The sequence below is a fragment of the Vanacampus margaritifer genome, chromosome 4 (assembly GCF_051991255.1).
Source record: "Vanacampus margaritifer isolate UIUO_Vmar chromosome 4, RoL_Vmar_1.0, whole genome shotgun sequence".
NCBI classification, from domain to species: domain Eukaryota; kingdom Metazoa; phylum Chordata; class Actinopteri; order Syngnathiformes; family Syngnathidae; genus Vanacampus; species Vanacampus margaritifer.
In genome coordinates, this window is record NC_135435.1 from 19,949,342 (window position 1) to 19,964,157 (window position 14,816).

Here is a 14,816-nt window from a genome sequence, read left to right on the forward strand (position 1 = left end):
ATATAGGGGAGCACATAGAACATATTATTTCAAAGATATTTTTTTTCCGTTTTATTTAAAACCTTTGACCATTTATTTACAACGGACCAAAGAGCACCACCCAAAAATAAATGTTGTGCTTATTAATAAGAACAACAACATTCTACAATATTACACTTTATAAAAATATACACTAATAACATATTTGAATGGAATGTAAAGAATTGAACAGTTTGTGCTTAATGATAATTCAATGGATATTGTACTCAATCTGCTGTGCTCAACTTGGCCACCGGGGGCACTATAACATATATATAGAGACATTGTCGCAGAGAATGGTGCTGTATGCTCTCTCTACATGTGATGCTACCACTTTTGTTCAACTATGAGTTTATTTTTTTAAAGGTTTGTAATTACTGCAACAGTGCTAGTTTTGTTAGACCAGCTCCAATGTTTTGCATTTTGTGTTGTCTTTAAGCTAGCAGACGTTCATAAGACAAATAACAAAGTTAATAGAATTTGGTTAAATACACATCACAGTAAATTTCAACTGTGAGTGGCAGTAAACGGCTAGAAAAAAAGCATTTGGCCTCTTTTAGTCGAACTGCTTCAAATTTGCCATGGCTAGTGCTCCAAACTCGAATTTTTGCTCTCAACTCAAAACGAAAAGCGCCCAAACAAATGCATAAGTAAGCGGTTAGTGATTTGTGCGAAAAGATATAACACATGTTTGGTACTAAATCATGCAGTTGGCGACCATTACAGGGTGTACCCCGCCTTTCGCTCAACGTCAGCGCCAGCACACCTGTGACCCTAATGATGATAAGCGCTACACAAAAATGGATGTCAAATATCATAGAAGGTTGACATTCGACAATCACGATGTGTTTAGCATACACCATGTTTGTTCCATGACATGCACAATTTTAATAGTGGCTGATTAGAGATTCTACTACGGTACTGTAAACGCACACACCTTTAGAGTACATATAAACACACATGTTGACATCTATCAACACTGTCCACTTGTGATGAGGTCATCCCTCCATACAATCTTACCACTGACAGGATTTAGACCGCAGTTGACCTCAAGTGGGTGATTGTGTTTTGCTGGATGTGACAAAAATGCCTTGTGTGCTGTGTTGAGTCAATGTAAAGGGAGACATAGATCTAAGAATTGGTGTCAGGCTGAAACATTGTATGTCCAGCACTGATACTGTCCAGCGAATCAGAAAAACAGGATTTGATTTTTATTGAGCCATTCACCTCAAATGAAGGCAGTCAAGTTGGCTATATGTGCCACTGTTTACTTGCTGGGGTTCGCTGGCTGAACTAATAGCATGGCACACATTATGGATGTGTCAGATTGTTGCTATGACTAAATTGGAATGGCATTCAGTCAAGTGCATGGAAACCTCAGGCAAGGTAGAAATACGTACATTAAAACCCTATTAATTGCGTGGGATACGTTGCTTTAGAATCTGTAATAGAGCGAGATAACAAAAACAAAACAAAAATTTTTCTAGTTGAGTAAAAATCACTCAATTAAATGTTCAATTTGCGCATAATGTTATTGTGGCTTCATCTTTTATTTAGTAAGGTAACATTTTTAACGTTCATATGTACCATAAAATCCAGTGACTATCACGTACCCATGTATCATACGTTCCTCTCAAAATCACTCTTAAAAAGCACTTTTTTCTCTACTTGTGCATGATAATGTCCCCCGAATTGCTGGTATCATTTATTATCAGAGTCAATAATATGAATAAATAAAGATTCAAAACCAGTAAGGCAGAGGTGGGCAATCTCGGTCCTCGAGGGCCGGAGTCCTGCAGGTTTTGGAGGTTTCCCACTTCCAACACAAGCTGATTCCAATCAACATGATCGTTATGCAGAGCTTGCTTATGAGCTGATCATATATCAGCTGTGTTGGAGAAGGGCAACATGCAAAACCTGCAGGACTCCGGCCCTCGATGCCCACCTCTGCAGTAAGGTGTAAATGCTTTTGGATCCAGATTCAAAACTATGGCTATAATTAAGTGTTTTTAAAATCATGTTTTGGAAAATCTTGTACGCCGTTTTAGTAATTGTAGTAAGCTATTTTTCATTTATTTGCATTGCTTTTAAATCTCTTTAACTGTGTAACTGCTTTTAGATACTACTTTTAGTACTAAATAGTACTTTTAATTGCAGTACATGCAGCATATTGAGTTACGTTGTTTATGAAACAGTCCTCCAACAATAGCCACAATATTGGTGGTTTTACCATGCACCAAAATACGACCAAGTGTTACATATTGTAGTTTAGCGACCTGTATCGGCCATGTTTCTATCAGCCATGTTAAATAGCGAAAAAAAAGTAATGGGAATCGAACCTGGGTCGTCTGGTCGGAAGACGAATGCTTATTGACCATCATTACAAGTTTTATACTGCTCAGTGACGCATTTGGTAAATTGTCTTGTCCAGTAATCATGAGGTCACGCGTTCAAATCACACCTTCTACTGTACATTGCAAATATATCCATGGCAATTATTATATAAATGTATACCAACTGACTATCATAGTTCCACTTTTCCATGTGAATGAATGGAGGGTACTGCATGTCTAGGTGGCGGTATTGAGTATTTTTATTTTTTATTTTTGCATTTTTCCCTTTGATATCATTAGTTCCACTTTTGCATCTAAATGAATGGAGGTTACTTTCAGTTAACACTTTTCCATATAAATGTCAACTTATAGAATTCACACCTCCAGGGTTCTATTGTTCTTTTTATTCATTCATCTTTTGGTCACGATTAATACTTTGTCATTTTCACATAATGTATCATTCAATTTACTTCGTAAGCATTCACCTTAGCATTCAGCTATTAGCATTCATTTTCCAGTATTCCCACACAATTTCTGCAGAAATTGCACTTAGTCTAGTCTTACTGAGCTAACAGGCCGGTAACGATCTTGTTGTTTTTTGTGTTCACATGTATGTCAATTTGCCGTCAGGGTTAGGGTGAGGCTTTCTGTCAAATTACAGTACAGTACACGTTACGTCTTTACATGGGACTCTAATGGTTGAGGTTAATAAAAAGCACAGTGAGGTTGAAGACCGCTACAAAACATGTGGTCAACACCAACAAAACATGTAGACAACATTAAAATAATCATTGGCCAAATAGCTCGTCTTCGGACTGGAAGGACCAGGTTCGAGCCTCGCTTTTGGATTTTTGCGCTATTTAACATGGCCGATAGAGGTCGCTACATTAAAATATGCAACACTTTCAAAACGACGATGTGGTTGTATTTATGGGAGGACTGTCTTGAAATGTGCTATAAATATACATTTTTATTTTGCAAAAACAGATTTTTCAGTAACACATTTTAATTAAATGTACTTAAAAAAAATGACTACAGCAATATTTCAGCACAGTGTTGATATTCAAACATTTCAGACGAAATATGCTTCTTGTTTTTGATGAACACTTCGTCCTAATACTCTACTGTAATGGTTGACAAGGTGGAGAGCAAAAAAATATTTTAGGTGGTACTTGTTGTAATTGAAAACCACTGCTTTAAACCTATTTAAACATACGTTTTTTTTAAACATTGTAAATGTATGAATAAATTTTAAAAATCCAGAAATAAAATGTACAGTATTGTCTTGTATGTGTCTTTAAGAGGCTGGGCCATTAATCTACGTAGTGCTCTTTGTGCTGCAATATGAAAAACTCCCTCAAGGTCCAAGTTCAAATCAACATAAACAACTCAAAACATATATCAATAATAAGAGAAATAGCTCTCAGATCAACTTTTTAGAAGTCAATGTCACAACCTCACAATACTTACTACAATACTACATTTGACTTGCAACATAATCCATATTTAAAACAAATCTGGAGACCCTTTTGATTATTTGCTTGATTATTATTATTTTTATTGCTGTAATTTCACTGTCACGCAATAGAACTTTGAATGTCCACTGTTTCACAATTCAGCAGGCTCACACTTGATATGCAGCAGATGCTGCCTTAAGCGGCCATAATCCATAGCGCCCTCTGTTGGCCAGTAGTGAATTACACTCCCACTGTCTCTCACCTTCCTTCTTCCTCCCTTCACTATGCTTTAATTTTGTGTTGTATTGTAAAACAAGCCGGTATGAAGATGTAATGTTGTTTATATGAGTGCCAGACATTTATCAATGTGTGGCCTGCGGTCAGGTACTTAAGTGAGCCGCTCCTTGAATTTCTACAATACTAGTCTGACCTGATCGCACCCCTGTGAACTTTCTGTGGCCTATTGAGTGGTGTGATTGATGACACTATGACTTGCAATGGATAATTCTTCTGCACTCACACACACACACACGCAACAGCAGAAGACTGAGAGTGAGAGGCCTTTTTTTTTTTTATTCATACCAGACATAAGACATAATATTCTGACATATAATTAATAATGTTGATAGAACCTTACTTTTCAAGTTGAGTTTTTATTGGCATGGATTTATTGTACAGTTCAAATCACAGAGACCCAGAACACACGCACACAACCACAACATGTATTTATTTCCGTAGTTTTTTTTTTTTGTGGTGGGCTTGTGCTTAAAAGGCCTGCCATTTTGTCCAGGGAGAGAAAGAAGTGGCCTAAAGGGGTCACTGTCAACATGCACATTGACTGGGAGACGATCAATAGTCGGGATGGGGGGGAGGGGAGGTGAAGATGGGGGTCACTGAGGGGATAGAGCAGCCAGAAGGGAAAGACACAATGAGTCCAGTCTGTTTGATTTGGATTTTAAGCAAACAATATTTTTCTAATTGGGCAAGGATCGGAAAAAGGTGAATTGGGATCTGGCGCATAATTTGAGCAATCGGCTTTCAGACTTATTGTTTTGTGTTAGTGCAATTCGAGGATATGCACATTGGCAAAATGTGTTGTTGTAATAGTTTGACTCTGTTCTTTCAAGTTGTTTACATTTTTAGATTCATAATAATAAAACCAACCAGGGATATTCTTCTAAACATGTGTGTGAGTGTGTGTGTTTTCCTACCCGTGTGTTTGTACCCGTTTTTTGGTAAAGCATTTGTTTGCCCAGTAGTGACGGCAGCATTGATTCACACTCATCTTTGTCGATGCTTATAAGTCCCTGGATACATCATAACTGTGTGTGTGTGTGTGTGTGTGTGAGTGTGTGTGCTTGTGTACATGAACCTCAGAGCAAGCGCACGCTTGAGTCTGACTGCGTGCGCCTCCGTGCGAGCGGCATCAGAGTGTGTGTTTGTTCATGGAACGAGCAGCTCTTTGTAAAAAGTAAGTGAGAATTTTGACTCCAGATGTTGCTGATGGAGTCATCAGTCATCATCAGTTATCATCATTAAGTCAGATGAAGATTATCATCATATCCGTCTGCATGTATGTTGACAAGTCATTAAAAGGATATGGATCCGTCCGCTAGAAGAAAGTTACTCTTGTGAAATGGCTCAGCCAAAGCCCAGACCTTCAAATGTGAGCTGTATACTTTACAAGAGATTCCCTTGCATTCTGAAAGATTTGCCGCACTTTAGTAACGGAGAGCTGATGCACACCAGTAGAAAATGTTCTGCCCATCCATCCATTTCCAAAACCAGTTGATTGTATTTTGTATTTTTAATAATACATTCTAACTGCTACCAATTTGGTCATAATCTATTTTGGCAAAGTTGAGAAATATAGTATTTATTTTGTTAAATGTGTAAAAAAAAGTTTTTAGGGGAACATTTCAGAAAACAGCAGTTGCCTCGACTTAACTTTGACGTGGATGACTGAGAATATACAGTTGTGCTCATAAATTTGCCTTTGTAATTTATGAGCAGTGAGAAAAATGCCCATAAAATCCTAAATACTGAGGCGACTGTTTTGATATTTTCAGAGGTTAAAGTGGACATGAGTAGAGATGTGTGTGTGAATTTTGGGGACGATTCATCACATTTTTTGTGTCATTAAGTTGTACATGTACAGGTGTGTTCAAAAAATGTTTTTTCGTGTTTTTTTTAGAGAGAGCTCAGTATTGTTCATTCGGTAATTTTACCGATTCGACATGTCATCATCATTGCTCTCTCTCTTTTTTTTTCAAAATTTTTATTTTGTATGTGCGTGACTATGTGCAAAAGTTTACATGTTAACGTAAAGAAAGAGCAAGCACATTGTTAATTTGTATATTGTGTCAGTAAGGTACACAGTAAATTCTGTAGTGTAAATTTAACTCTATTAGAGTCAATTTTGACCTTATTTAGATAGGGACCAAATAGACTCAGTTTTAGAGTAAACTAAGATTTATACTAGGAAGAGAATAAAATAAAAAACAATAATATTAAAAAAATAAAACTCACTCAAGGGTTAAGGTTCAAACTCACGACCTTCATCTTGGGACACTACCACCTGACCTATGCCCCTCCTACTGTTTGCTTTTCACCAAGAGACCAAAGATCGTTTTTGGTCTGTTGGAGTTATTAGGAAGATTTCATGCAATGGTGGAATCAGCTGCAGCTGACATGAGCGACATGCTAGGAGAAAGCAGGAGCTGCGTGGCTCAGGGAGTAGGACAGCTGTCTCCCAAGCTTTCAGTTGTGAGTTCGTTCCTACGTTGAGTCACTTTTATTTTTTATTTATTCCAATTCTTTATTTTACTTTCTTCCAAGTGTGAATGTTACTCTAAAACTGAGTTTATTTAGTCCTTATCTAAATAGAGTCAAATTGACTCTACAGAATTTACTGTGTAACAATGACATATAGGCTCGTTGTGCTTTTAGGCTAACAATATGCAGTATGTGTATTTTCACTACATTCACTAAAGATGCCTGCTACCTTCACCCAGTATCACTTTCAAACCACCAACAACAGAGCAAGTTACTTTTAAAGCCACACTAACGTTTAAAACATTTGACTGACTCCTATATTTTAGTTTGTGAAACCGAGTAATATTAGACTACACGCATACACACACATTCGTGCATTAACATCAAAGCAGAGATTGGTTTCAAGAAATGTTTTATTATCAGCGCTCCTCCAAAGCTGCTAATCACAACCACTTTCTTTCATCTTTGCATCCCCTCGTTCATCGCTCCCTCCCTCCCCTTACTTGAGTCTGACTTTGAGAAGAAAAAAAATTGTGCTTTAGTAAGTTTTAGTCTCCCGTATATTTTTTATTTGTTTCCCATATGGTGGGGGAAAAAAAAGTCTCCTTTTGCACACTTTCTTCTGTGAGGATCCTGGACTTCCACTTCCAACATCCCAAATTGTGGTGGGCAAAGCAAGAAAAGAAAAGCTACAAATGATTGTTGGATCGTTTTTGCAACAAAGGGCCTTAATTGCCATCATCTCACATTTTTTATGATTTTTTTCCAGTTAGCTCATTTCTCACTTGCGATGGACTCCATTCCGATCATTTAGAATGAAATACATTTACTTTCAACTTGTTAACATGCTACCATACATCACCATGTCCCGTGTGGCGCAATAGAAAACGCTTGGCTGATCCTGAAGAGACAGAAAGGAAAAATAAAGATGTCTTGCCTTCAATCTTCCTCCTCACCTGTGTCTTCCTCCTCTCTCTTTCCCCGCATCCCTCTTTGTCCGGTCCCTCCCTCTCCACCTGCTCTCCTCCATCCCCTCGCTCGCTCAGCCTCCCCGCTGTCCCCGCCCCTCCCCGCAGCCATTGGCCGAGGGTCCACCAATGGCGGGCGGAGCGGCAGCCTTGAGGGACTGCATATGCAAACCCGCCCACTTAATATTCATGAGCTGCATTTGGGGCTTTAAGTCGTTGATTAGGACAGCGGCGCAGCTTTCCGTCCCAACTGCCCGCCCGGCTGGCTGACTGCGTGTGCGCTTGTAGCCCCCCACACTCACCGGCCATACACACACGCGCGCGCGCTCGCTCGCTCCCATCCACACACACGCTCGCAGAGCAGATCAGTGCAGCCCGCTAAATTGTGTCGCTCCCTCCAAGTGGAGGCAAGGACCAAGAGAGACTGGCGAAAGAAGAAAAAGAAGAAGAGGACATTTTGAAACTTTTGAACCTCTTTTTCCACCTCTTTTTTTTTTTTTTTATCCGGAGGAGGTTGACATGACAATGACCCGCTTTCGCCGATGGATTTGGTAGGACACCCGCTCTCCGAGTGTTTTTTAATGCACTCTGAACAAGAGTAGGTAAATTTTACCTTTTCTTCTAATTGGTGCGCTCATCATTGTCTTCCATTGGCTGTCATTGTTGCTGTGAAGGTTGTTTTTGCATTCCGAGTGTGTGTCCAGCTCTCATTGTGACGTCGGGTAGAGTACGCACACCCTTCCTTCTGCCACTTTCTAACACTCTCCAACTTTGACATATTTTCCCTAAAGTCTTCCCCAGCCCCATCTGCATGTGTGTGTGTGTGCGTGTTCTAAGCGTGTTCATCCGAGCAGAGCATGAACAAGGTAGCGGGGGCGCTGAGGTTACACGCCTCGCACTCAGACGGCAGGACAAGGGCCGTAAGAGTGGAGCAGAGGAGGATGAAAAGAGGGGAAGTGCGCTCTTAAATGCCCGAGGAGGTAGAATTACAGACGGCCGACTCAGCGTGTGGCCCCGCGCAGGAGTCGCACACACACATGAATTAGACCCACACACTTAAAGCACCAACAAGCAAGTTGCTCCTTTTTTGTGAAGCATTTTTGCTCTTTTAGGTGGGAGACCTCCATGACCCACTAATGGGTTAGCGGTGTGTCCGTTGATCAGATGAAAATGCTGGTTGAAACGCGTTCCGTGTGAAATGTGTTGCTGATGGAAGTGGAGTGATGAGTGGGACGCGTGAAGTGACAGTTGTGTTTGCGTTTGCATGCACTGTGATCATCAGCGCACATTTTTCCCAGGCCAGGATTTTATCAGATGAGTCGCAAATAAGCTTTGTCAGGAAAAAGTCAAGAGGCGCAGAATGCCTTTGAAATAAAAAGTAACACGTGTACATGTGGAAAGGAGAAAAAAAAATCCAGTCAGAGGCCAATATTGGATTCACTGAAGTGCCATTTTTTTCCCCTTCAGATCCAATTAAAATTTTGAATCAGGTCTTCCTTTGAATGTTTTGATTTCCTCAATACAGTGCATGGGTGTGATCATTTTTAAAACCCATTTTTTAATGATTTTTTTTCACCAAATTCTCCCAAATGTTGACCGATCGTGAATGCTATCAAATTAGGTAACTTTTTCCACCAATCACTTAAATTGCCACTTTTAAATATAAGCTTAGAAAATTGACAGCAAAGTCTTAAGATCATTTATACCCTGACATGAAAAAAAGGACATCCACCTTATAAAAAAAAGAAAAAGAAAAGGAAAAAAAAAACCAATGGGTCTGTGTGCTGATCATTCCCACGCAAACCAGTGCAACCAGTTTGGTAAGCGCACACAGTAAAATTGAAGTTTCAGCACTTTCCGTCATCTTTCGCCGAATACTCACTTCAATCAAATTCTACAAATAAGATGTGACATTTTACAACCAATGTCTCATGTAAAACAAAACATCTATCAAAAGACTTTGCTCTTTAAAATGTGCTGCGACAATTTGAGCAAATCTGTCCCATCATATTTTCCTCATTTTGCTCCACTGCTGTGTTCTCAGGCAGCGATTTTCCAACACTAATTAAAGTATTAGCAAACCTGATGATGATACTGATAATAATAATAACAATAATAACATCAACAACAAGTGCCGCTTAAGCTATTAACATAATTACCCGCCTAACCCGCAGCCCCCCCCCCCCCCCCCCCGCCGCCATATACATACAATTAGCATATCATTAAAGTATATTTTCTTCAACGACTTTGTCGAATTTGTTTTTTTTTTTTTCAAGCAAGCGGGACGGGAACGAGTCGTCACGCCGGCCGTGAAGGTAACCAGCGCAAAGTAAAAGCAGCTTAATGATTTCGTCTCAGGATTTGCATCCGAATTGATTGTGGGATTTTTCTGGACAAACGTAAATAGTGACAAAGTAAATTCACTGAGTACACAAAGTGTAAACAATTTAATTTATCTAGTGTACATTTTGTTCTTCAAATATTAAGCCCAAATTTACAAATTGTGATTTTTAAAATGTTGCCTATTTTAAAAATATGCATACACATTTGATTTGATGAGCAGCCGTTCCACTTGAACTCCTATGCACAATATTTAACATTTGTAATAAAGAGTCAAACATTTTAAACAAAACACTCAACATGATTAAAATGTCATTTTTTTTAAATCACCAAATCTAGAATTGTACTCCATATTTTTATTTCCAACAAATTCTCAAGTGAGGCACAGCGAGCGGGTAGAGAGAGAGAAGCTGACTGGTGGGAGGGAAAAGGAGGAGGTGGGGGGGGGGGTCGACCAAAGAGAGATTGCGTAAATTAAAATCCTTTTAATCTCCTTATAAAATCATTTACTTAATTCATCTGTCAGGGCATGTCAATATGTGCCGCGCTGATTTGTTGCCTGTGTGTGTTTGTGTGTGCGTGCGCGTGTGTGACCTGAAAGAGGAGGTGTGCCTCCTCTTTTTCATGTGTCCGCTCGCCTTTCCCTCTGTCCTGATGGCATTTGTTTTCTGTCAGGTTTGTCACACACACACACACACGCACGAGCGACGGCCCGGCTGAGGTGTGAAGGGTCCGAGCATTCCGGCAGTAATTTGGTCCCCCGTAAAGAGGAAGGGAGGGATGCAAAGGAGTCAGACATGGAGGGATAGGTGGGAGGAAGGAAGGGAGAGAGGGTGGGGGGTGGCTGCTTTTGTCTGACACCCCCGCTCTTAGCCGGACGCATGAGCACACACACACACACACACATTCTAGAACATGCCCTCCAATGTGCTTCTTCGTGGTTTGGGCTGCAAAAAGTCACACTTTGTGTTTGTCTATCAAACGACGCAGCCTTGATGATGTGAAATTGACCCTCAATCAATCAATGCGTGCGTGTGTGTGTGTGTGTGTCATGGGTCAATGGCGGCCTTGATGTGTTGAACGAGCAGTGCGAGGGGACTGTACCAGCTGCGACACACACTCACCGCAATTAGCCGTGAGACCGCAGCCAAGCCAAACGTGTGTGTGTGTTTTGTGTGATTGAATGCCAAAGAGCTGATTGAAAGAACACAGAGCGAGAGAGTGATATATAGTGAGGGGCAATCCCGCTCATCCACCCCCCCTCCCCCACCCCTTGTATCCCACCGCTCCCCTTCCCTCTTTTTCCACATCTGCTCCAATCCGCATCCATCGGTCCAAACGATCCATACATCACAATGTGCATTCATTATTATCGCCATTATCACTATCCAGCGAGTCGTTTGCGGATGCGCTGAGAAGGATTCCGCTTAACTTCCACGTATAGACTGCACTTCATTTCTTCATTTGGCAGGTTCAAGTAATGCGGGGGGGAAAGGGGTTTCTTTGCCCCCATTCGTGGTTGTGATATATTTGAATTTAGCACAAATAGAGTTCGGACTGCTCCGCCAAGCAGCAAAGTTGCGATATTAGGAGAAAAAGGTTGTCATTTTAAGAGAATTAAATTGCAAGATGAGGAGAAAAAAAGTTGTCATTTTCTAGAAGCATCAGAATAGTCCATGAGTTAGGATTTTAGGGGAATAAAGTTAGATATTGTGAGGAAAAATGCAAATTCGGGTAGGGAAAAATTTATTTAAAAATAAAAAAGAAATGTATTTATTTCCCCCCCATTTCAGTGTATTTTTTTTAAAGGGCTGGATAAACCCACAGATTTTTTGTGTATTTTTTTTTTATTAACAAGGCATGACTGGCCCTTTGATACTGTAAATAATGGAAAAAAAAGATTGCATTTTTTCTTTCCTTTTGTCCTGGTGCCCTTGATTGAGCAAGGCACAACGGTTGTCCCGATCACATTATTTGCACCCGAGTCTGAGTCCAAGTCACTTGATTTCGTGCATCTGCCAATATCGTGTTCCGTTACAATACGTATGCAATGCAATGCAATGAAGAAGCAAAAAAAGTTTTCATTAGATTTTATTTTTATTTATTTTTTACAATTATTATTATTTGAATAAAGATATGCCAAGATACTACCTTTTTGTATGGCTGTAAATCAGCAGTAATTCCAATCAAGTAAATAACTCAAATATGTTATTCTTGACTTTAGAAATTAGGAATTTAAAACTGTGAACTTTTGAAACTGATACAGATCAGCTAAAAAATCATGTGATCGGCCCCGATTTCCGATCATGCCAATCAGATTGGATCGGGACAACTCAACTCAACAATACACACTATAGCAAAAAATAAATAAAATACAGCAGACTGACATTATATGCGTGGTATTGAATAGAATAGAATTTACTATCATCGTCACAGGAACATTAAAAATCAGTTAGAAGTGACGAAGATAAAAATAAAGATCGAAACACGCAAATATTTACGCTAGGCCTACATGCTATTCATAGTTTGGAAGTATGTACATATTATGTAGTACTACGATGCTATTATTTACATTTTGGTATCTAGGAAGGACCAGATGCAGTACCCAATTGTAAGGAAATTTGCATAAAATTTTGAAAATGAATTGCGGAGTGTATGTTAAAGTATGCGCGACTGCACGTGTGCGCATCATGTGATGCTCAAGGCTTATAACGCTGCCCCTAATGGGAGGAGACAGCGCAGACTGGGCCACAATAGAACAAATTTAGATGGAGAGGTAGCGTGTGTGAGGGAATGCAGGTGAGACAGAGGAAAAGGAGACGTTCAAAGGTCCCGTAAAGTGGGGCGGGGGGGCAACAAGAAATGTTACATATTGGAAAGGGGAGGAGAGTGAAACGAAATGGATGACCATGCCACCTGCAGACTGACAGTGAAATATTCCCGCGCTCATCCTGCCATCATGCTTCATGTGGCAGACGCACGTCTCACTTGAGATTCTTTTCCTTCTCGCTCAAATCGTTTTCACTTTTCTGCGATTCGGTCCAAATGGATCATCGTGGTCAGTTAGTCAGCAAAGAGGAGCACTGTACTGTGAAAAAATAATGTTCTTGATTAACAAAATGTCAAATCAAATGTCATTTGATGTATTATTTAGCTATTAAATAACATACCAGTAAAAACCAAATCTTATGTTTGATTCTGGTGTATGTGTGAATATAAAAGATGTGGTTCCTACATTTAAGATCTGTTATGAATAATCCTGCCGCTTTTACTAATTCATTCACTGCCATTGACGGCTATAGACGTCAAAAATTCATTTTAACTATTTCGATTAGTTTAACATTTTTCCCACTTTTGTTGAGTATGAAAACCTAGGGGGAAAAAATAATATTGTACATTTAGACCAGATATAAAATTTGCGATTAATCATGAGTTAACTATTGAAGTCATGCGATTAATTACAATTAAAAAAAAATTATCGCCTGACGCCCTAATTTAAAAAATGTAATCACATGACTTCCATAGTTGTTAACAAAAGTGGAAAAAATGTTTAACTAATAGAAATAGTTCAAAAGAATTTTTGACGTCTAAAGCCGTCAATGGCAGTGAATGAGTTAACTACCGACGACCAAAAATCAACTTTTTTTCCCCCTTTGATGATTGAGGAAAAAGTATTCTGATCACACAAATTATCGAAACAAGCATAAACTTGACTTTAAATTTCTTAAATTACATCCAAAATACGACCACTAAAATGATCCCATCAAAGTATGACATCGTATGTTAGCATGTCGTGCCCTCAGGAGGCCTCATCGCAGTTGATCCTCACTCTTTTCCTTCTTCACTGCGGGTAATTTATCTATCCCGGTTCTTCCTCCACCATTTACCTCCCAACACGCACCACCCTCCCCCACCCTCCACCCCTCCCCTCCCGTGCGTAGCTGTCACCTTTCGGCACCCGCTCAGTCCCTATTAAGAACGACAGCCCATCTGCCGCCTGCCCCGCTAACAGCTCCCGTCGCTAACGCTAACGTGTACACACAAGTGCATCCGCTCACACGCGCACACGCCCGCGTGTGCTCACACACACACACACACACACACACACACACACACACACACACACACACACACACACAAATGCCTACAGGATACTGCCTTGAGCCCCATCTGCCCTGATGCAAACGCAAAAGCTGCATAGTCACACACCTTTAGAGAGGAATTTGTGATTATCATGCATAATAATTTAATTTGAAATGGTACAAAAAGTTGAGCCGCAGTACATTCCAGTAACATTAGCAGGAGCGCATACGTAAACCACTGCAGTGACGCACTTTAAAAACAGTCCCGCCTCAATGCACGCCGCTAACATGGCGGCCATGCTGCAGGATAAGAATCAAGGCACACAATTTTCAGAGAGGTTTTTCGTGTTCCCCAACAGTTTTCAGCTTGTATGAACTCCCTAAAACTGTTTTAAGTCTTTGAGTAATAACATTTTTTCATAGGTCATTAATAAAAATAAGTCTTTTTCAAGTAACCCTAACATATATTCATTTCTGACTAATGAACGTTGTATGAACTCCCTAAAACATACCCCTCCCTAACATGCACATGCAAAACAATCTGTATTGGAATCTTGTTCTATTAATAGCACAATCTTTTCGCAAGTTATCATTAAAGTTCTTATGTCAGTTTTCCACTCAATGCAGTGCATTTGTTTTCGCACACACCAGCATGATGACGGTTTTATTTGAACTTCCTATGTAATAAATTGTGACGACCTATTTACATTTAAAAGGCAGAATAGGAACTTATCCCCCATTAGAATTGCGTGATGAGGTCATTGTGTTTCCTGTTGTTGGATTTCATCTGTTAAAGGGATACTTGACTCATTGAGCCATTTTCAACAGTAAGAAGATAATATT

The 14,816-nt window shown here is 39.8% G+C and overlaps 1 protein-coding gene across 4 annotated transcripts in view; it reads left to right on the forward strand.

The window, feature by feature from the left end:
- The first annotated feature begins 7,779 nt into the window (after nt 1-7,779).
- Nucleotides 7,780-14,816, forward strand: part of esrrga (estrogen-related receptor gamma a) — an 84,177-nt gene continuing 77,140 nt past the window's right edge. For all 4 annotated transcript variants that reach the window (XM_077563974.1, XM_077563976.1, XM_077563975.1 and 1 more), the window contains exon 1: nt 7,780-8,149. In XM_077563974.1, the coding sequence (XP_077420100.1) occupies nt 8,094-8,149 (56 nt within the window). In that variant the 5' untranslated portion in view covers nt 7,780-8,093. The remainder of the gene's footprint in view (nt 8,150-14,816) is intronic.